We start from the raw sequence: 21,942 nt of genomic DNA, 5'->3' as shown, positions 1-21,942 counted from the left end.
TTCCTTGAATTAATTCTTACCTGATTGGAAAAACTAATCTTGACAAACTATGTACTTTTTTTCCACCAGCCATGATCACCCTGCCGCAATCGGTCTCTGCTCAATACGTCATCCTCGGCGTGGTCAACTACTTGGAAAACCCATGTCTCAAGTTCGAACTGCTCGGGTGTGAAGAGGAGACCGAAGAGCCAAATCTTCTAGGATGGGATTCTGGTTACCCAGTCTGCGTTGATAACGAGCCTCCCGTCTTTGAAAACTGTCCCGACCAGTCCATCGTGGTGCAGAAGGGGATCAACGGCTTGGAACCGGTCAACTTCCCAGAACCAATTGCCACCGATAACAGCGGAATGATTGCACGTACGTGTGGATTCCAATTCTAATTTCATTTCATGTCAGGACAGACTAATTATTTTCTAAATATTTTACAACAGGAATGGAAATCCGACCGACCGGATTCAAAATGCCACTCCACGTCTTTGAAGATATTCTGGTTGAATACTTGGCCTTTGATTTTGATGGAAACGTTGCCATTTGTCACATCAACATTACCGGTAAGAATAAATTCCCAATTTTTTTCGGAAATTTAATTATAAACAATTAATCAATATTTTATCTATTACAGTCCCAGACGACACTCCACCACAACTCAGTTGTCCACAGAGCTACGTTGTCGAACTGTTGGATAAGAAGGCCAGCTACCAAGTCTACTTCAACGAGACGAGGCGAAGAATTGAAACATTTGACCAATCCGGTTCCGTCACTTTAGATTTTATTCCAGAAAGTGCAATAATTCCCGTCGGTGGATTTGAGAATGTGACCGTCGTCGCATCCGACAAGCATGGAAATCAGGCTTCTTGTAACTTCCAAGTATCCGTCCAACCAACACCCTGCGTCGATTGGGAACTTTCACCCCCCGCGCATGGAAACTTGAACTGTGTCCCCGGACAAGACGGTAACCTTCAATGCTTGGCCACCTGCAAGCAGGGATTCCGTTTTACTGATGGTCAACCCATGAAGACGTTCTCTTGTCGGGAAAAATCCAAGAAATGGTTCCCATCTCGCGTGGTGCCCGACTGCGTTTCTGAGGACACGGAAATGGCTCGTTATCAGGTCGCGTCCGACATCAAATACCGAGCCAACGGTGCCGTGCCGACGAGCTGTCTGCCCCAATATACCGAATTCCTCCGCAGAGGACAAGGCAATCTCAACACCATTCTGTCCCAGAGATGTTCCGCGGTCAATGTGAACATGAACGTGTCCTTCGTCAACACGCAGGCTACTCTTTTGGAGGAAAACGTGGTCAAGTTCACTTACACGCTGGAAGGTACGTTGTTCACATATTCATAAAAATACAAACATCAAATTTAACAATGTACTTTGATTCCAGTCACCCCAACCGTGAAACAAACCCAACTTTACGACCTTTGCGGTTCCACTCTGAACTTGATCTTTGACTTGTCCGTGCCATACGCTTCCGCCGTTTTGGAACCACTCTTGAACGTGTCATCCGTGTCGAATCAGTGCCCACCACTTCGTGCCCTGACTTCTCAAATTACTCGCGGGTTTGCTTGCGGAACTGGCGAAGTTTTGAACATGGAGACGAACTCTGTCCCACGATGTCTTCACTGTCCCGCGGGCACTTACACGTTGGACGTGAATGACGAAAGTCGCTGCGAACCGTGTGCGAGAGGATATTACCAAAGCCGTGCGAGACAAGGGTCCTGCATCAGATGTCCGGCTGGAACGTACACTCGTGAAGTAGGGTCCAAGGGAGTGGATGAATGTGTTCCCGTTTGCGGGTATGGAACCTACTCTCCGACCGGACTTGTGCCCTGTTTGGAATGCCAGCGTCACTCGTACACCGGAACTCCACCTCCAGACGGGTTCAAAGAGTGTACTTCTTGTCCCCCGAATATGTTCACGTACCAGCCAGCGGCTTCAACACCGGAGAATTGTCGGGCCAAGTGTCAACCAGGAACGTACTCACCGACCGGATTATCTCCTTGCGCGCCGTGTCCGCTTGGCTATTATCAGGTAAATTGCTAAATATGAGTATTTATTGCCAGAAAATATTTACTGATGCATTTTTTGTGTGCTTGTAGAGCAAAGAAGGCCAAGTGAAATGCAGCGAGTGCCCGCAAGAAATGTCCACGGCGAAGGTGGGAGGAAAGAGTAAAGAGGAATGTAAGAATATCCAGTGCCCGGACACCTACTGTAACAACGGTGGTCTTTGTCTCCCTCAAAATCATGGACCTACCTGCGTCTGCCCGGCTGGATTCACGGGACGTCAATGTGAACGTGATATCGGTAAAGACAACAATTTAATCTTGGTGCATTTTTTAGTGAGTTAAGTAATTCATGAAATTCCTTGCTTTAGATGAATGCGCTTCTCAGCCTTGTTACAATTCAGCCACTTGTGTCGATGAACCGCAAGGTAACATAATTTACATAATTACAAACTTGTATATAAAATTAACACTAAACTCAACAAAAACATTTACAGGATACCGCTGCGTCTGCGCCATGGGTTATTCCGGCGTGAATTGTCAAGACCAATCATCCAACTGTCGCAACGACACGTGCCCTGAACAAGCCATGTGTAAAACCGAACCTGGAATTGGAAATCACACCTGCCTCTGCAAGAATGGTTACACCGGAACAAATTGCGACGTCACAATCGATCCTTGCACTTCCAATGGAAACCCATGTGAAAACAATGCCAAGTGCATTCCCCTTCAACAGGGCCGTTTCCGCTGCGAGTGTAGTGCCGGGTGGGAGGGTCCCCTGTGCGACGTTAACATTGACGACTGTGCCGAGCTCCCCTGTCTCCTCAACGCCAACTGTACCGATTTGGTCAATGACTTTAGCTGCACTTGTCCTAGAGGGTTTAGCGGAAAGCGGTGTGAAATCAAGGTTGATCTTTGCGGAACGTCGCCTTGCATGCATGGGCTCTGTGTGGATCGTCTCTTTGAGTTTGAATGCGTTTGTGATCCTGGTATGGAAAATTGGAAAACTAACGTTTCAATTAAACATTACACGAATATTTCTTAACTGAATTTTACATATGTATTTCACAGGTTGGAAGGGAGATTCGTGCGATATCAATAGTGAGTCGATCTAAAAATTAAATTATCCTTGATAATGTAGATTCTTTTGCTCAAACTAAAATATTTATTTATTTTTCTCCCAGTTAACGAGTGCATGAACAATCCTTGCCTCAACAAAGGCGAATGCGTCGATGAAGTTGGTGACTACCGGTGCGTCTGTGAAGCCGAATATACCGGAAAGAATTGTCAACATCGGGTCGATGATTGTGCAAATGAGCCGTGTCAAAACGGTGGAACGTGCTCCGACAAGGTTAACGGATTCGAGTGTCTCTGCCGACCAGGATTTGTTGGTAAATTTTTAAATCCCCAAATAACTTATTTAAATGTATCGATGGTTTAACGTAATTATGTATGTTTTTCAGGTCTACAATGTGAAGCAGCAATTGATGAATGTCTCAGCAATCCTTGCGAAGGGGAAGGCACTGAAGCGTGCGTTGACCTCGATAACAAATACGAGTGCAAGTGCAAGCCAGGATATGTCGGAGAGCACTGCGAGGTTAGTTAGTTAGACGAGTGCTTATCTTCTCTAGCAAATAATAATTACTAAATTTATATATTCAATCTAGACGAACATTGACGAATGCGAGAGCGAACCTTGTCTTAACGGAGGCGTCTGTGTCGACGGGGTCAATGGATTCACTTGCAAATGCGTTCCTGGCTGGACCGGCAAACTTTGCGAAACGGACGTGCCATTCTGTGATTCTGACGTGAGTAGTAGTAAATTTAGTGTGCAAAATAGTAACCCAAAATTCAAATAAATACTTTAAAATCAATCTCTTTAATCACCTCAATTCACAGCCATGCCAGAACGATGCCGAATGTATCAACTTGTTCCAAGACTACTTCTGCGTATGCCCATCTGGAACTGATGGAAAGCAGTGTGAAACTGGTATGAAACCCGAAAATTCAATATCTTATTATGAAAAATGTTGCAAACTATTTGATTATGAAAAATGTTCTAAAATCCTTATTTAATCTTCAGCTCCTGACCGCTGCATCGGAGAACCTTGCATGAATTCCGGCAGTTGCAAAGATTACGGTTCCGGCTTGAACTGCACGTGTCCAGCGGACTACACCGGAATTGGGTGTCAATTCGAATTCGATGCATGTGCCGAGGGTGTCTGTCAGAATGGTGCGACGTGCATCGATAAGGGTTCAGGATACAAGTGCATCTGTCCCGAGGGTTACACGGGAAAGAACTGCGATAAGAGTATTCCTCACTGCAAGTCAAACTCCTGCCCACCGACGGCCACATGTGTCGATTTGAGCGACGGTTTCTACTGCAAATGCCAATACAACGTGACTGGAGAGGATTGTCGCAAAAGTAGATAACCGCAAAATTCATTAAAATTGCAAATAAGTAATTAACTAATTTTTTGCATCATTTTTTAGCCATCCAAGTCGACTATGATCTCGCTTTCACGGATGAAGAGGGTACTGGCTCTGCTCAGCAAATGATTCCGTTCCAAATCAACAAGGAATTTGCCGGATTTTCGCTCGGTCTTTGGATTAAATTCACGCACAACGATGACACCGGAACGTTCCTCAACTATTACGTGGTCCGATCCCCAATTTCCACTCGGGAACGAAGACTCGCCATCCAAGCCCACAGCGCAGGAATGCTCGTGTCCTTATTCCAAGACGAGGCTGAAGTGTATCTACCATTCCAGGATTATGCCCCAGTCAACGATGGCCAATGGCATCATGGTACATACAATTAAATAAGAATCATGCAGTGGGTTCGATTTCTGTTTTTTTTTCGAAAAACGGGGCAGAGAAATCTAGGAAAATTCCTACGGCCCGTACAAAACGGATGCGTTTCAACGTTTGCACTGCAAATCGAACCCACGAATCATGCCTTCGTTTTATGAATATGATGCTATAATTTTCTTCTAATTTTTACATAGTTGCATTAATGTACGACAAGAAAAATGCATCCCTCCAACTGGCAACTGATGGGCTCATTGCTGGACGAAGTGAAGGATACGGGAGAGGAAAGGACATACCCGAATTGTAGGTTTTACCCTAGTTTTTTTATGCCTATGTATTTAGGTTAAGTCGAAAATGGGTAAACTAAATTGAAATTGATGTGCCATTCCAGCGGATGGATTTCCTTGGGTGCACCAGCCTCTGAAAGTGGTCGTGCCTTGCTGGACTCTGGTTTTATTGGGAGTCTGAGCCGAGTTCAAGTTTGGAACAGGCCGTTGGACCACACCAAAGAAATTCAGAAGCAAGTCCGAGGATGCCGCACGGAGCCGGTCATTTATCAAGGCCTTATTCTCCCATGGAACGGTTACGACAAGATTTCAGGTGGAGTTGAGCGCATCGTCCCGTCCTCCTGTGGAGACCGAGTCTGTCCCCCGGGAATGACTGGGAGCCGATGTGATGTCACCAACATGGATAAGATCCCACCAGCAGTCACGCATTGTCCGGGAAGTATGTGGGTCATTACGAGAAACGGATCTGCCACCGTGACGTGGGACGAACCCGTCTTCACCGACAACGTGGGGGTCGTCAGAGTCGTGGAGAAACAAGGCTTCCGACCTGGGCAGACGCTTTTATGGGGAAATTATGACATTGCTTATGTTGCTTATGATCAAGCCGGAAATAATGCGTTGTGTCGATTCAAGGTCTACGTTTTAGGTACACATAAAAGCATAATTAATTGTAGGAGTCATATCTCACTTACATATTAATTAATTTCTTTTATCGTTATTTTAGCCGAATTTTGCCCCGCTCTGCAAGACCCAGACGGTGGCAACTCCCAATGCAACGGGTGGGGCCCAGGAGGTCATTTCAAGGCTTGTGAAATTAGTTGTTCCTCTGGACTCAAGTTCTCCCAGTCTGTACCAAAGTTCTACGCTTGTGGGGCTGAAGGATTCTGGCATCCAAGTCAAGATATTGAACGACCACTTGTTTACCCATCTTGCACATGTACGTTTGACTTGTCTCATTGCGAAATTACTGTGTTTTTCAGCGTTTTTGTAATATTTTTTATTTATTTATGATGTTTTTAGCGTCACGACCGGCCCAACGAGTTTTCAAGATTAAACTCCAATTCCCAAGTGCCGGCCTTTGCAACGAAGCTGGACAAGGCGTTCTCCGTGAAAGGATTAAATTGGCTATTGCAAAACTTAACCAAGGTGAGAAATTGTACTTTTATTATTATTTCCGTCAAATTATTGGCAAATTCGTTACGAAATTTAACTTGGATATAGTTTAAACCACAAATACATGACATCTAATACCTTTCCAGACTGGCGATTCTGTGCCACCAAAACCAAGGATGGAGCAGACTGTCAAGACTTGAACATTGGGGTCTTATGTGACAAGAAATCCCAAGCGAGATCTCTCCGAACTCTGACGAAACGACAGGTTGACAATGAAGACTTGTACGATGTGCACATCAGCTTCCCTGCTCAAAGCGACCCCGTCACGAATGTGAACACGAATGAGAGATCCCACATTCACAAATTACTTCAGAGCCTCATCCTAGAAAATGATGCGTTTAATGTCCGCGATGTTTTACCAAACACGGCGGCTGACCCGACCTCGCTAGATTTGAAGTCTGACTATGCATGCGCTCCGGGACATGTCGTCGTTGGAGCGGATTGCGTCCCTTGCTCGGCCGGAACATTCTACACTTCGAACAACTCTTCCTGCCAAGTTTGTCAGATTGGGACATACCAGAGTGAAGTTGGCCAATTGGTAATTACTTATCACTCTTTTTTCTAAGTGATGGTCCACTATACTGAGCAGGTTGATAAATATTTTATTTTACGTGACATTTTTTCAGGAATGCAAAGCCTGTCCCAAGGTATGGTTATCAAAACTTTCCTTGTTTATTCAATTCATTTAAAAAATACAAGAACACGACAAACGTGAAAACAACTAAACGAAATTAATAACAACTTTTCCATCAACACCTTTCTCTAACTGACTAACATCACTCATGACCAGATTAGATTCAAAAAAGAAAGCATACAAAGATTTGAGATCACCAATATTAATAGCACCTTCATAATGATTCATCTGTTTTGGAATTCCCTTCACTGGAACCTCTTTGTAGGTCTGAGTGACCATTTCTCCAATCTTTAATGCAGAGTGGGCAAGAGTTTCATATTTATTTGCAGCGACCTCCATTTTGCAAAATTCTTCTTCTTCTTCTGGGCTGAATTGGCTCCTTTTGGTGCCATCCTTGACGTCTTCCAGTAACTCGGGGATAGGACTTTGAAAAATAGCCATGTCTTCGTCCTCTGTAAATGAATCCATCCCTGTTTCCGCCTTTGCTTGATCATGGTATATTGATTTATTCCCAGATCCTTTTAAGTTGATTTGAATTTGAACTCCTACGTAAAATTGACCCCTATCATTACGTCCAAGGTATACATAAGGCAGAGAACGGTTGACTTTTTTTGAAACGCCTGGAGGAGTGGAGCTGGCAGATTCGTCAACTTGACCTCCTTTCTCGAACAGCACCCCATTCTGATTCAAAAACGACTTCACCCAGTTCAGGTCAGCACCACGGAATAGTATTCGAGAGTTTAGCAGAGTTACACCTCCTTTGATCATCACCAGCAGTGATACAGCCAACTGCAATTATCGAAATGATATAGATTTTGATAATAATAATGATTGCATTAATTAATTATGTATAGCTAAAGTACGTACAAATGCAGAATCACGCACTTTGTTGTTCTCGTCCTGATACGGCCAGCGTCCTAGTATCCTGAAAAATGTTTCCTCTTTGCTGATTCGCTTCTGTACAACGTAATTGTAGAGCTGGATACTATCATGGCGTATTTCACCACCCCCTTCAACTTCTTTGTTGCCCCACGTCTTCTTAATCCCGCATCCAGCCAGCTTCTTTCTGATCTCACTTTCAGTATAGGGATTTCTTGTAGGTGTGGGGTTTAATAAAGCCAGTACAAGAGGGGTAGCTCGCATATCTTGAAGTAAAAGAACCTCTTTCGGGGCGTGAGTTTGGCAATATTTCCCAACCTATTAATTAATAAATAAGTCTTGTTTCATGATAATTAATAATCTTACTTATAAGTGAACATGTACTCATTTACCAGACAACCAACAATACAAGAAGTCATGCTACATTTTTGTGACCGATGCGCCCACCCACTGAATTTCCAGTCAGTCCCAACTTTTTGCATTTTCACCACTTGTAGCAACCCATCCACCAATTGCATCGCAACCTTTTCCTTGTTATAAAATACTTCGAGGGGAGTGAACTTATCCGTATCATTTTTGGATTTCTTGACGTGAGCAGCCCAACCGTTCGCCAAGTTCTTCTGCTCATCCGAACCCCAGAAACTTTTTATGCTCCCCTCATATCCACTATTTTCTACCATCCCTTGCAACACTGCTTTGAGGATCGAGTGATTCGAGTCCACTTGCACTATTTTGGATGAGGTTGAAGGTGACGGTTCTTCTACAATTTGCAAAACTACAAAAAATACAACATAATTATTATGTTGCATAAATAAAAGTTTTTATAAGCATTAAACTCACCATTTAGTTCAACATGTTCTCCTTGAGAATTGCAGGTCATTAAATTAAATTTAGCTTTTGACACGGGCACATCAACTAAAATTCTGACACGTTTCATCGGAATTGTATTTTCCTATAAAACAAAACATTTTGTTACTCACTAACAACAATTAAAGTAGATTATAAGTCTTACCTGATCACTGTCACCCTGCTCTGGCTTATCCATATTGTCAAACTTTTTTATCACAAATATATATTATTGCACAACCGACTGACTGACTGATAATTTTTATCAGTGATAAAACGAAAATGAGAAATAAAAAACGAGATCGGCGGGTTTCCCAGTACATTACAGGGGGCAGGATGATAGCGCTTCTATCTATTTATATTATATTATATAGATAGTTGATATTATTATAATGAATTTTTAATGCAGATTGCTGGCAAGGCTGGCGTTACCAAAATCCTTGGGGCGAAATCACCCAAGGAGTGCAAAGAGAGATGCTCGGCTGGAAAATACTTTGATGAATCGTCCGAACTCTGCAAGAGCTGTGGTTACGGACAATACCAACCTGACGAGGGCCAATTCACATGCAGACTGTGCGGTCTTGGAAAAACTACTCGAACTACGGATGCCGTTAGCGAGCTTGAATGCAGAGATGAGGTTAGTTTGGTGTAACTAAATAGGATAAGCGCGACACAATAAATTTCGAATTATGACTTCTTGCCGTATTTTTAGTGTTCAAATGGTCAACAACTCAGCTCGGAAGGGGTTTGTGTCCCCTGCCCACGAGGTACATACAGAACGCAAGGAATTCACCCTGCATGTGTCAGTTGTCCCCACGGTAAGGTCACAACCACGACTTCGGATTTTTGTTGGACATGCATTCACTAAACATCGAGTGCATTGTTTACGACTGTAGACTTCCATTCTCACGAAAAAAACACAGTAAACGATATGTCGAAACTCACATTTCTAAATGCGTTAAAATGTTTTCAGAACGAACGACTCAATCCACCGGAGCCACTAATGTGGATGATTGCACGCTACCAATTTGTCGACCAGGTACATACATACATCATCGCATTAATTGATATTAAATACGCATCACTCCCTTAACATTACTTTTAACCCCTTTAAAATTAAGGTTCCTACCTCAACACCACGGACAATAGATGCGTCCACTGCGAACGTGGAACTTACCAACCTGAAGAGCAACAGACAATCTGTATCGCTTGCCCAGCCGACACATCGACCAAACATACTGGATCGGTAATAATGACACACACATCTTTATCCCCAATTCATTCATTCACCTCTCCTGACAATACAATTTTAAGAAAAAAAGTCCCATTTTCTACGTGAGCCTCCATTTTTGAAAGCGAGTTCTGAACTGGAAGCGCGATAAATTCTCTAATTCTTAACGAGTTCTTTTCATCCGAGGAAATCAAGCGGAATACCTACTTTCCCGTCCATCAATCACGTTGATGATATAAGTATATGTTGCGACATATACGGGGAAAAGTGTTAATCCCATTTCTCCGGAGATCGAGTCTTCCTTCCTTCCTTCCTTGACAATAAAACGAAATGCTTTCTCCTTTTTTACAGACCAAGTACGAAGACTGCTCAAACCCTTGCAACGTCAACGGAGCTGAGACACATTGCGACACGAACGCTTTCTGCGTCCATGTCCCGGAGACTCATGACTTCCGATGCGAATGTAAGCCTGGATTTAACGGAACTGGAGACCTTTGTTTCGGTACTTACTTAACTGACACGATTTTTTTGCTACGTATTCTTGGAAAAATGTCATGCTAACTATGAATAATTAAATGTTCTCCAGACCTCTGCGAAGGCTTTTGTCATAACGAAGGGAAATGCAGTAAGGATAAAAAGGGCCAACCCTTTTGCACCTGTTCCGGCAGTTTTGTTGGAAAGCGGTGCATGGAAAAGTCTGACTTTGCTTATATTGCGGGTGGCATTGCGTCCATCGTGTTCGTCATCATTCTCTTGTTCCTCCTCATATGGATGATTTGTGTCAGGTATGTGCACGGCTTATCTTCACATAAACCTCGCATGCAAATGTGTATGTACATTTGCATGCATGGGAGATGAAGGAAGAGATTACGTAAACTAAGCTTCTTACCGTATGATTGATTAAAAATGTATGCTTTCTTAGATCTACGAAGAGAAAGGAACCCAAGAAATTGCTTGCTGCCTCCACAATCCCTGATCCCACGGTAAGTCGGTTACACAAGTCGTTGCATAAATCAGGAGGGTGTGTGGATGTTGTAATAAAATTGGTCATGTTCTTGTTCACTCATTAGGGTGGATCCCAAGTCAATTTTTACTACGGAGCACCAAGTGCAGCTCCGTACGCGGAAAGTATAGCGCCCTCCCATCATTCGACGTATGCTCATTATTACGACGACGAAGAGGATGGCTGGGATATGCCCAATTTTTATAATGAAACTTATATGAAAGGTATATACATACAGGGGATTATTTATGTTTAATGATCTGTAGTAAATCAGAGGTGATACGGTTTAATGAAATGTTTTCCATGAAATTGCAGAAGGATTCGGCAACGGCCAGTTAAATAGTTTAGCCAGATCCAACGCCAGTCTTTACGGAAATAAAGACGACCTTTATGACAGACTTCGCAGGTTTGTACATGCATAAATATTTTGCTTAATTAATAAAAATCCGACAATGTCCGTCCCATTAATGAATTGAGATTAAGCTTTAATTAATAAATACATGCATATTAAAGCATTTTTTTTCATATGAATTGCAGGCATGCTTACCAGGGGAAAAAAGGTGAGGAGGACTGTTAGCTCACTGAGTAAATCACTTTCTCTCTTTCTTTTATGCGAAACCTTTTGAAATCTTGCCTTTGCACGAATCATTCAAAATCTATATTTATTCATAAAACATTTCATAAATGTTTCGCTTATTTTATTTTTTATTTATTTAAAATGCACAAAATTTCAAATACTGTTTTATTTACTGTTTTCCTTCTTTCCAAATTTCAGAGAAGAACGGAAACGACACAACGAGCGATAGTGATGTTCAGTAATTTACATGAGCGTCCAATCAAAATCAACCTGCTTCAAAAGTCAAGTGTCCAGTCCAATTTCATACTTCAGTTTCAATGCAAATTATCTTTACGTTTATTAATTATTAATTTAACGAATGCTATATAATATGCTGTATTAGTGTATTATTTTATTGTTATTATTCTGCCAAATTGCCACATTTATTATAGAAGATACATACATAAAAATAGTACCGATTTCCCTCCTTGTTTTCAAAAGTATCCAATCTTTACTTAAGGAATTAGTAAATTTTCCAGACCATTGTTGTCATTACACGTTGGGGTTTCACTTTTAAATTTAATTATCCGTATTTATTTATTGATATGTTCACAATCAATTTACATACATAAATAGCTGCAATATTTACCTGTTCTCTTGTTCATAGATAAATACATATTAGATAAATATTAGCTAACTATTTACTCGTGGGATGGTTAACTGTTAGATAAGTAAACATATATTTGGGGATCTCTACATGTACTTTACACTTATTCGAATTCTAACATTTCAACAACACTAACCATTCATTAGTTAATTAGAGTTAATTATTCCGTATGTAAAAGAGCTCTGGGTTGCCATTTAAATAGTTAAGTTATACATAAATGCATGATTTTGAATGGTTGTTTTATTATTAGAATGGTTGTGCGAAAGTTTGATATTATGTAAAAAGTAGGTAACTAATTAATTAACTAATTAACTAACAGAGCCGTTATATATTATTATAATTATTATGCCTTATTTATTTATTAATACCGTTAAATAATTAACATTCCTGATGAAAGGATAGTATGAAAGAGTTGCTCAACTGTCTGATGGAGAATCGCATCTGATTTTCTTTCAGAAATCAAGCATGTGAACGAAACAGTTTCAAAATGTTAAGCTTAAAATTATATTCTTTTTTGTATTTTTGTACGAGTTAATTACTTAATTTAAAAATCACAACATCACGACGACGCAATTAATTAAACTGATAAGCTTAACGTGTACTGTATACTTATCCAATGTATGTAGGGGACATGTTTAAATACTAATTTTTAAGTCCATTTTGTGATGAATATGTCAGATAAGAGAGATGCGATGAGACCAGGAAAAAATGCAATGAAAACCAATCCATTCCATTGTGCCTAAATTAGTGGATAAGTTAATTTTATAGAATTATAGAATAGAAAAGGACCATCATAGAATTTTAATGCCGTCGATGACAATGACTTTGTTGCCTGTGTTTCATTTTTTAGTAGGAAAGAAGAGACATCATGACATGCGTACGTACGTATCAATTAACTAATATTGACCTTTTTATCTGTACTGTTGACTGTCAATTTACATACATTTGTAGTGTTTGTGACGCGTGGTAAAAGTAGGTACGTAGAGTTGTTGTTATAAAAATAGAACGCAACACTTGTTAATTGTACACGAAAAAATGAGATGAAATCAAATGAGTTTATTTATTACAAACAATAAAAATTTTGATAATGATGAATTTGTGGTTGAAGTATTGTTATTTTTGATGCGATATGTTTTTAGGAAGAGGAGAAAAATACCAAATCCATCCTAAAAATTTTAATAAGCATGAATTTGTGATCTATTATTCTCATCTTTTTTGATGTAGTCCGTTTTGGTTTTGGTTTATGAAGACGAGAAAAATGACCAAATGTAGCTTATCCATCCTTCATCATTCTCAGATTTGGGATCGGGTTGATTCGCATGCACGATGGGATGTTGAGTCTGAAAGAATTTTTAGCGTGTATGAATCAGAATGATAACTTCTTATCAATCTGTTGAACCACAGTCTCACCTTGCTTTCACCGGAAGCGAAAGCACTACTAGTTTGCACGGGTGCACCCGTGTTGAAAATCCCGTTCCCAAATCCTGGTCCTCGTCCTGCAGCGAAGAATGTTTCCTTGTTGCGACTACAATTGCAAGAATTTGAACAGTAGGAACCACCACCCGTAGGACAGAATCGTTTCATTGGTGGGGGTTGCGGTTGAGGTGTCGCCATTTGTTGAGGCTAAAAATTTGCGACATGTGAAATGTGTTTGTATGTATCAATTAAACCCACAGTGTATCCTTATTTAGCCCGAGTCAGGTTGTTATCAATAATTAAGGTGGGTTATGCCAGGACTACAACTTTCATATTTTTCGACAAATTTTTCTCGTCTTCAAACTTGATTCCTAAATGCACGTGCAAAATTGCGTGTGCAAAATTTCAAGACGATTGGATAAGTTTTGCGAGGGTGAATGATAGATAGACAGACAGGCAACCGTGATGGGTATATAAGCCCTGACTCCTAACTCGGGCTAATAAAAGTTAGATTTCTTTTTTACTGGCGTGTCTGGAAAGCTGGCCTTCCCATTAAAATTAGCTTTCACATTTTGGAGTGGACCCTTATTTGCAAGAGTGCCGTGACCTGGGATGAATTCAAAGTCGTTACAGTAGGTCACACTTTTGACCACAGTTGCAGTTCCAGGCGTGGGATGTAAGGATGGCTCTAGTCCTGACGACGGGGGTGAGGGGGCAGGTCGCTTTCGGTGCTTATCATTCTTCTTCTAACGATAAGCAGTATTTTTTACTTATGATTTGATAAATATGATTACTGATTTTTGTGATAAATATATTTTTACCCCCATTTTTTGCAGTGATGCTTTGCCTTGTATGTAAATCAATGCAGGTCAAAATGCAACTACAAAAAATTTGCAAAAGTTGACTCGTTTTATTCCCTCATATTTGGGCAATAAATAAATATTTGTTGTATTGACCTTTGGAATGTCAATTAATCTGAGTAAATTGTCATGCTGCACTCTTGTAATATTTACAAAATTATACATATTAAGTATGTCACATGATACCAGACTAATATTTTAGCAGGATTATCTGTAACTGTGATATAGTCAATGCGCATCAACCTAATCCTTAATCCGTAATTATAACTGAAAAATGTTACATTTGGACTTTTTAATGCCGAGTTATTAGACCCAAAATTGAAAATGATTCATGAATTTGCTATACATTTTGCTAAATTTAAACACCGTATCATTTATTACTTATAAAATAACATAATATTTTACATTACAGGTCGTTAATTTGTCCTGGCGTAATGAATTGACACTCGTATTTTTCATAATACTTGTAATACTTTTGAATAAAAATTGATAATAACAACATTTAGAGTATTTATATACACAGTTTATAACAAAAGGAAGCAAGTGCTGATTGTTGAAAAACTTTTTGTACATACATAAAAAATCTCAAAAAACTCTTCTCTCCTGAAATAAAATATGATCCATCTTCTGAGATAATTAATTAAGTTAATGTCATGCCGTCACTTACAATGGAGGTCTTCCAACGTATGCTCACAGATTTGGACCAAACTAGTGTCAATCGATCACAAATATAATTAGCATGAAATTTGCAAATGGAACTATCTGCCAATGCGCAGGTTTGGCGGAGATATTTGCATCCAAAGCAGAAAAAATGCGCAGGAAATTTGGAAAATGAAAAATATGCCAGCCTTTTGGTGCGTTTTCTCCTCTTTTTATGCAAATATCTCCGCCAAACCTGCGCATTGGCAGATAGTTCCATTTGCAAATTTCATACTAATTATATTTGTGATCGATTGACACTAATTTCGTCCAAATCTGTGAGCATACGTTGGGAGACCTCCATTGTTAGTTAAGAGAGATTCTTCTGATTAGTTGGATTGTGCTCGTCTCACTTTTGCCTTAATTTTACTCAAACACGAACAACCACCTCGTTCCTCCTAATGATCACTCGAAAGGTGAAAGTAGTCCATCCAGCGTTCAGTTGATGTTGAGAAGAGGTGCGACGAGGATTGGGAATATGATGGCGAGAACACTTGTGGTGAACGTGATGAGAATTTGAGGGCTGGTGGTGATAGAGAAAGCTCCATTGCAGCCATTTCCTGTGCATGTGTAAATGCAAGATCGATACTCCAATTGATCTCCGGGACGCTTTATGAAATCGCAGTAATTGCCGAGGTCACGGGAAGAGCAGAAACGACGGGTTCCAAGGCTTCCTACATAGGCAGGTGTCAGTTTAGCGTGAAACAACTTTATACGAAGGTACGTAAATAGTACAGCAAAGCCCGATTGAAAAAAGTTGCAAATGTTTCAGTAAACAGAATATCCAACAAATAAAAAGCGTTAATGTATGACTCGATGACTCATCGTAAAAATCTGAAAGTTTTTAATAATTTCTTGGCTCTGGAAATTTATTTTATAATTCTGGACAACAAATTAGTAGGACAGATCGTTACCAATTTTCTAAAAATATGCACTCCAGATTTTGACAGTTTTTGAAGGGGGAGATCTCAAGAAGCCTTTAGAAAAATTGGAACTAATCAAAATAACTCACGGCCATTCTATTAATCAACTTACTGGACACAAATTTATCGTTCAGATTTCGTGGAATTTCAAAATAAATTCCCAGAGCCGAGAAATAATTAAAAATACACTGATGAGCCATCGAGACATGCGTTAAAATATTTAGAGAAAGAGTTTTAAAGTCAACCTGCCCACATCCCTTCAGCTTTTATGCAATATTGAGCATCGAAAACGTTCTTGCAAGATGTCACACTTCCCAAAAGCGTGGGATCAGAGCAGCCCAAATCATCTCCGGAGTCTGTCTCGTCACACACGAAACATTCGAGATCTGACGCGTTGGCGAGGAACGCCGTGTTTCTGGATCCCCAACCTTCCTCAGAAATCAGGAAGAAGGAGAAAGCAAGAAATGAAAAGAATCAGTAACACACAGTTTGTAACCAACCATCATTTTCTGGTATTATTGAGGAGAATACGGTCTCCTCGAACACTTGCCATACTTGAGCAACTCAATTTTCCCGAATAAATTGAATTTGATGTGATTCAAATAATAAATCTAGGGCTTGGTATGCAATTACTCCTTATTTTTGGATATGCTGATCGGTGAAAGCTTTGAGCACAAGGTAGACGGAAGGAAGGAAAAGGTGAACCTGTATTCGGACAGAATTGGAAATGAAAAAAAAAGAAAGAAATTGAATTGTAATGCAACCGAAATGAAATGAACGTTGGGATTGAGAGATGAAAGGGATCAAAGCAGAGTGGATGGATTTACCGTGATTTTACAAAGTTACATGGAATCCAGTATTCCTTAAATAATTTCGTCCGTATTCTACGCCCTTAGTGAAAAAAATAGAGATGTGATATCCACGTCAAAATAAAAGATCATGGGGATGAAACGATGTAAATGGTTAACTTGTAGTTTCACATTTCAGTGAAATGATTTCACTGTCCGTTAATACAAATAAAAATATACAACTTGCGCAGTTATTCAGTGGTGGCCGACTGGTCATCACACTGTGCTTCAAGCCGAATGGAGGTTCTGGGTTCAATTCCCAGTACTGGCAGAGAGTTTTTTCCCTTGTGGTTTTCCTCTCTGACTTGTTGCACAGGTCTGTGCGGTGTCCATTGCACTACGGGCACCATAGTTAGGAACCTGTGACCATCTATTTCTCACTTATGTGAGGTTTGGTTCACTTGTAATTCAAATGTAATGGCTAAAATTGGGAATCAATAAAGACGACCTTTTTTTTTATTCAAAACCAGTGGCCGCGGAAGCGTGGGGATCACGTCCCCATTGTTTGCGATATCCTCAACGCCTGCCCATGTTATAAACCCCTCCTTTTCCTATAATGTTAATGTCCCCACAGCCTCCGCGGCATTGCTAAAAAGTCTTTCACATTTCGTGAGGAAATTGAATATTACCACAGCGAGTGAATTAGATTAGTAGATTAACTGAATTAAGTATCCCGTCTTTCACTTCTATACCAGATTTGCACTATAACTGCACAAATATCCACCATTACATTTAATTAACCAACTTCTTAACCAAATTAAGATTTTCTGACTACGTTGACATGTTCAAACACACAAGACTTTGCAGCAGAAACACGTATCCAGCCAATGTCCCCGGGACTGACGGATAAACTAATTTGCATGCAGGCAGAGAGCCTCCGAATTTTACATAAAAGCTTTTAGAGCAAAGCGGACAGAATATGCCACGACGATAATCGTGGGAGTATCAACAAGCACGGATGCATCATACCGCCTTCAACACCTGTCGTTTTGACACAATACGTCGCCTCGTAAAGGGACGATCCACAATCCTTCAACTCCACGATGTCCTCGTCGTCACTGCTCATCGCTTCGGGACAAAAATTGTCATCCACGCTAGAGCATTCAAAGCAACTTATAGCGTGGGAGACTGCAAATAAAAAAAATTAGACGGAACAAATAAACAAAATTATAAAACAGTACAACAAACAAACAAATTACGATGCAAACAAAATGGTTTCAGGCGATAAAATAATGTGAAAATTGTATTTAGCTGTCACTCAAATGCCATTCAAATGGTGAGTTGATGATGATTCCCTTCAGTTACAGAACGCCGTAGGGAAAACTAACAATTTTGTTAGTGCGAAGAACCACAAACCAGAATGCGCTTATATGGACATTTAAACTGTTAGAAATCTGATATAGTCATGCAGGTATTGATTTCTCGGTGTTAAGGTTGCTTAATACTGCTTGGTAATAAAATTATACGGGTCAGTAAAAATTTGCTACCGATACGGTAAAACTTTAACACTGGGATATTACTATACAGTATTATGAGTCGTATGAATACCGCTTGGTATTATTTTAATACTGGATTTCTTAGAGTGTATGGACTCTGGGGATAAATGTGCGAAAAATAAGCAGTGCTAATATTGACTGCGTGCATGTCTTTTTCCTCTTTAGGATCACTTTGTCGGGCTGTCATTCATGGGTAGAATCAAGACCACGAAAATGCCAGGCGGAGTGACGGTTCATTCTGTTGTCGGGTTTTAGATCTACTTATCAGACCGAGGAAAAGTTTAATCTCAATCATTCGGCCATAGCTGATGGATCAAATTCTGCAACTATCAGATATACTTCGTAGTTCGTACCGTGTTACTGTCAAAACTAGACATAAATACTTTCCTGAAACCAAATCCCTCAAAGCTAACAAATGACACAAAAATAGGGGGAAAACTCAATACGTACAAATACGTATGTCTATAGTATACTTTAACATATCTATCCAATGGAGGTCTCCCAGTGTATGTTCTTAGATTTTGACCAAACTAGTCTCAATCCATCACAAATTTAATTAGTGTGAAATTGCAAATGACACGATCTGCCCATGCGAAGGTTTGGCAGAGATATTCGCATGCGAAAAGGAGAAAATGGGTATTAAATTTGGAAAGTGTAAACTTTGTCAACTTTAGGGCGTGTTTTCTTCTCTCCGGATGCAAATACGATCAACTCTACACCTGAGCATTAGCAGATAGCGTCTTTTCCAAATTTCATACTAATCAAATTTTCGATCGATTGACACTAATTTACTCAAAATCGGAGAGCATACCTTGGGAGATCTCCATCGTACCTTGAAGTCGATACTTTTAATACGGAAACGAGAAAAGGCAAGTTCTCAAATATGCGAAAGGCAACTCCTCACGGGGAATATCTTATTCCGTCCTCGTTACTCCTCTGAAAGGTTTGGTTTTATTATCGAGTTTAGTGAGTGAAAGTAGGAGAAAGAGGACCACGTCCATTACCGTGGGTCGCGTTGGGTCAGCAAAAAATAAATTTGTGGTCCCATTATTGAGTTTAATCCCGTATTTCCATTCCATTTTCCATCTACGATGAAAACCAGTATGACGATGGCAAATATACATATATGAACTAAATATTTAGGTTCTGATGCATTAATATATACGCTTTTAGTCAGTCCTTGAGTTCTGTCTGAGTAAATGCTTTTGTTATTGCAAATGGGACGAATCCCGTGAAGCCACTCATTTATTTCTATCGTTCAATAGTCCCTTGTATCAATAAAAGATAGATACGTAGTGAGATGAGAAATAGACTATTTCATGATGATGAGGAAGAGACACGCAGGTTTATTTGAGTCACAAATGAATTTCTTGGTGTGCATGAATTTGGAAATTTATGAGACTTCAGGAATATAAAGTAATCGTATGAATTAATGAAGTTGCCAATTTATGAGGCTTGAGTAACACATTAATTTGCACATACCTGTCATTGTTGCAAATAAAAGAAAGAGTATCATCATCATGGTTCGTTGTAATTTATGGCTGATCCCCATCTTGATTGTTTCCGGTTAACTTTCACCCAGTTTTAGAGAAATATTTAATACCACATAAACTACTTTAACGAGATCAATTTCAGTTGAAATTCACTTCTTGCGTTTGATTCAAGTCATCCAGCTTGGTGAAGTTATTTTCTCCACGGAAAATTGAAGAATGCAACTGCTGATTATTCGCATGTAGAAGTGCAGTGTCCAGCTATCTGGAAATATAAATAGTCAATTCAATCCTGCGCAAACGTGGTTCAGTTAAGGGTAAATAATTCCCTAGTTAAACACAATGCGAAATATCGAGAATTTTCTTTGTCTCGTTTTCCTAGTGGAGAAAGCTGAAGGTCTGCTCGGGAGAAAAGTTGGCTTGCTTCTGCCAAGCTAGGATTCTCATCAGCCCAATTTACTGGGATTTTCTATTTTCTACCCATTTCAGTCACGAGCACTACGACTACGACAGAAGTGTAAATCTAGGGTAGTACGGTAACTAATACAACAATGTAGGTTAACAAAAGTCAACAATTTCTTACAAAAAAAAATTGTAGAAAGGTTGGAGTTTTAAATAAATTGTAAAATTTCTTGAAAAATTATTCCTCAAACTTATCAACAATTTCCATTTTGATAGGATTTTATTGTTGCATATTTTCTCATATTTTTTACTCTTTCCACAAATTGTTACAGATTATCTAACCATATAAAAAATAATAAAATATAATAATTATTTTTAACGGCGTTAAAAACACTGCAATTGTGAAAACTATATCAGAAACCTGAGAATGTGTCTTGTTTTTTCTCACTTTCGCTTGAATCTCAGCCCATCATCGGGTATCGTATCACCTACATATCTACTACCCGGTTTTACTCACTAAACCATCCCTGCTCTTACTATGAGGAGAAAATCCTTGGAGAAAGTAATAAATATCTACCTGTGTCAATTTCAAGGCAACTTGACACACTAAAGTTTCTCCATTTTGTTTGACTTTTTTGACTCCCTAAAACTTTGCGATGGTTTAACCTCGGTACCCAAATTCTATTTATAATGCGTGCTTTACTTTGTGCAAAGGTGACAATTTTACAATCCTACAAGATATTTATGTAATGATTTTAACTGAAAATTTAATAAAAATTCTTGATTTTCTTTACCAAATCTTTCTCAAAATTTGAATCCAATTTTGTAAAAATAGAATTTTGTAAAACACTTGAAGTAAACACGTACTGGACAAGACGGTCTAAACTTTTATGCTCACATTTCTCAATGTTTGGCATTTCGCTATCAACGATATAAGAGCAAAACAGTGCCGAGTTTATAGCGTGGTAGAGCTGCGGTTAGACCGGTGGAGGGGACGCACCTTGCATTTTATTATTAGTCATACTGGGACTAATGCAAAGCTGTTGTAACTAAATCCTAACTGCTAAAGTATACGTATGCCCAGTAAAAAACGAAAGGAAGGGGTTTGCAACTTAATACCATAATGTATTGCGTTGCATGACTTTTGTTACCTGGCTGACACCCGTTCCAACCCAACCAACAAGTACATACACTTTACATACTGGGTTCGTATTATGGAGCAGGTGGTTCATTGAAAATGTCTCGTTTGATAGTTCCACATATGTAAATGAACAAGGATTGTTTATGAATTAAATTCGGTTTGTGTTCTCGATTTTTTAAATCAATTAATAGACTTTCTCTTACAAGAAGTGTTTCGTTTTGAACGTCCAAAACTTCTTTTGGGCTAGACAGACACAGTCCAATACAGTCGAAAACTGCAAAAAATAACTTTGGACATCCAAATTGTCCAAAAGCGCCCAACAAAATGGCACTAAATGTTGCAAGTCTTTATTGACCACATTTCTGCAAATCTATGTATGAATATGTCATCCTTGATTTGGAGCATTTTGGTGTTTAGAAAATACCATGAAATTTGTAAACATTTTTTTTCACACGTTTTCTTGAGAAATTACGGAATTTAGTAAACCATGCGAATTACAGACCTTAATGCTCAAAATTAGGGTGAGTGTACATCCACGTCAGCGGATTATCGAAACGTACAATAATTGTAACAT

General features: G+C 39.6%; 3 protein-coding genes and 1 long non-coding RNA gene across 7 annotated transcripts in view; 1 reads left to right on the top strand and 3 right to left on the bottom strand.

Annotated features, from left to right (window-relative positions):
* The window catches only part of LOC110856513, a 52,240-nt gene extending 39,052 nt beyond the window's left edge, over window positions 1-13,188 (top strand). The window contains exons 31-61 of one of the 2 annotated variants that reach the window (XM_022104997.2): window positions 70-357; window positions 432-551; window positions 623-1,324; window positions 1,388-2,034; window positions 2,103-2,307; window positions 2,378-2,434; window positions 2,504-2,995; window positions 3,078-3,107; window positions 3,191-3,397; window positions 3,470-3,603; window positions 3,674-3,814; window positions 3,906-3,996; window positions 4,090-4,431; window positions 4,500-4,814; window positions 5,015-5,120; window positions 5,209-5,750; window positions 5,829-6,041; window positions 6,125-6,250; window positions 6,364-6,815; window positions 6,904-6,924; window positions 9,046-9,273; window positions 9,349-9,454; window positions 9,610-9,675; window positions 9,758-9,882; window positions 10,219-10,369; window positions 10,454-10,652; window positions 10,790-10,850; window positions 10,938-11,094; window positions 11,186-11,276; window positions 11,408-11,430; window positions 11,646-13,188. In XM_022104997.2, coding sequence (XP_021960689.1) covers window positions 70-357; window positions 432-551; window positions 623-1,324; window positions 1,388-2,034; window positions 2,103-2,307; window positions 2,378-2,434; window positions 2,504-2,995; window positions 3,078-3,107; window positions 3,191-3,397; window positions 3,470-3,603; window positions 3,674-3,814; window positions 3,906-3,996; window positions 4,090-4,431; window positions 4,500-4,814; window positions 5,015-5,120; window positions 5,209-5,750; window positions 5,829-6,041; window positions 6,125-6,250; window positions 6,364-6,815; window positions 6,904-6,924; window positions 9,046-9,273; window positions 9,349-9,454; window positions 9,610-9,675; window positions 9,758-9,882; window positions 10,219-10,369; window positions 10,454-10,652; window positions 10,790-10,850; window positions 10,938-11,094; window positions 11,186-11,276; window positions 11,408-11,430; window positions 11,646-11,689 — 6,482 coding nt within the window. In that variant the 3' untranslated portion in view covers window positions 11,690-13,188. Of the gene's footprint in view, window positions 1-69; window positions 358-431; window positions 552-622; window positions 1,325-1,387; window positions 2,035-2,102; window positions 2,308-2,377; window positions 2,435-2,503; window positions 2,996-3,077; window positions 3,108-3,190; window positions 3,398-3,469; window positions 3,604-3,673; window positions 3,815-3,905; window positions 3,997-4,089; window positions 4,432-4,499; window positions 4,815-5,014; window positions 5,121-5,208; window positions 5,751-5,828; window positions 6,042-6,124; window positions 6,251-6,363; window positions 6,816-6,903; window positions 6,925-9,045; window positions 9,274-9,348; window positions 9,455-9,609; window positions 9,676-9,757; window positions 9,883-10,218; window positions 10,370-10,453; window positions 10,653-10,789; window positions 10,851-10,937; window positions 11,095-11,185; window positions 11,277-11,407; window positions 11,456-11,645 lie in introns of both variants that reach the window. The other variant, XM_035857171.1, reaches the window with a different exon arrangement.
* Window positions 6,926-8,980, bottom strand: LOC110856511. 2 transcript variants are annotated; one of them, XM_022104994.2, is made up of 5 exons: window positions 8,803-8,980; window positions 8,631-8,742; window positions 8,183-8,565; window positions 7,797-8,108; window positions 6,926-7,700 (listed from the first exon to the last, which is right to left on the bottom strand). In XM_022104994.2, the coding sequence occupies exons 1-5, from the start codon at window positions 8,833-8,835 to the stop codon at window positions 6,999-7,001; spliced, it is 1,542 nt and encodes a 513-aa protein (XP_021960686.1). In that variant the 5' UTR covers window positions 8,836-8,980; the 3' UTR covers window positions 6,926-6,998. The 2 variants fall into 2 exon arrangements, with proteins under 2 accessions (XP_021960686.1, XP_021960685.1); XM_022104993.2 differs by having other exon boundaries at window positions 7,779-8,108; window positions 8,803-8,978.
* LOC110856512 lies at window positions 13,130-14,431 on the bottom strand. 2 transcript variants are annotated; one of them, XM_022104995.2, is made up of 4 exons: window positions 14,331-14,431; window positions 14,034-14,255; window positions 13,504-13,716; window positions 13,130-13,433 (listed from the first exon to the last, which is right to left on the bottom strand). In XM_022104995.2, exons 1-4 carry the CDS (start codon window positions 14,334-14,336, stop codon window positions 13,335-13,337), a joined length of 540 nt encoding a protein of 179 aa, XP_021960687.1. In that variant the 5' UTR covers window positions 14,337-14,431; the 3' UTR covers window positions 13,130-13,334. The 2 variants fall into 2 exon arrangements, with proteins under 2 accessions (XP_021960687.1, XP_021960688.1); XM_022104996.2 differs by having other exon boundaries at window positions 14,034-14,252; window positions 14,331-14,422.
* A 3,401-nt stretch (window positions 14,432-17,832) lies between these two features.
* Window positions 17,833-21,178, bottom strand: LOC110856578. Its single transcript, XR_004836363.1, has 3 exons — window positions 21,022-21,178; window positions 19,818-20,090; window positions 17,833-17,967 (listed from the first exon to the last, which is right to left on the bottom strand). It is a non-coding gene; the product is annotated as an uncharacterized LOC110856578 (long non-coding RNA).
* Between the last annotated feature and the right edge of the window lie 764 nt (window positions 21,179-21,942).

Source organism: Folsomia candida, unplaced genomic scaffold, assembly GCF_002217175.1.
Source record: "Folsomia candida strain VU population unplaced genomic scaffold, ASM221717v1 Fcan01_Sc016, whole genome shotgun sequence".
NCBI lineage: Eukaryota > Metazoa > Arthropoda > Collembola > Entomobryomorpha > Isotomidae > Folsomia > Folsomia candida.
The sequence above is the reverse complement of the archived record's forward strand: the minus strand, read 5'-3'. Positions and strand labels throughout refer to the sequence as shown.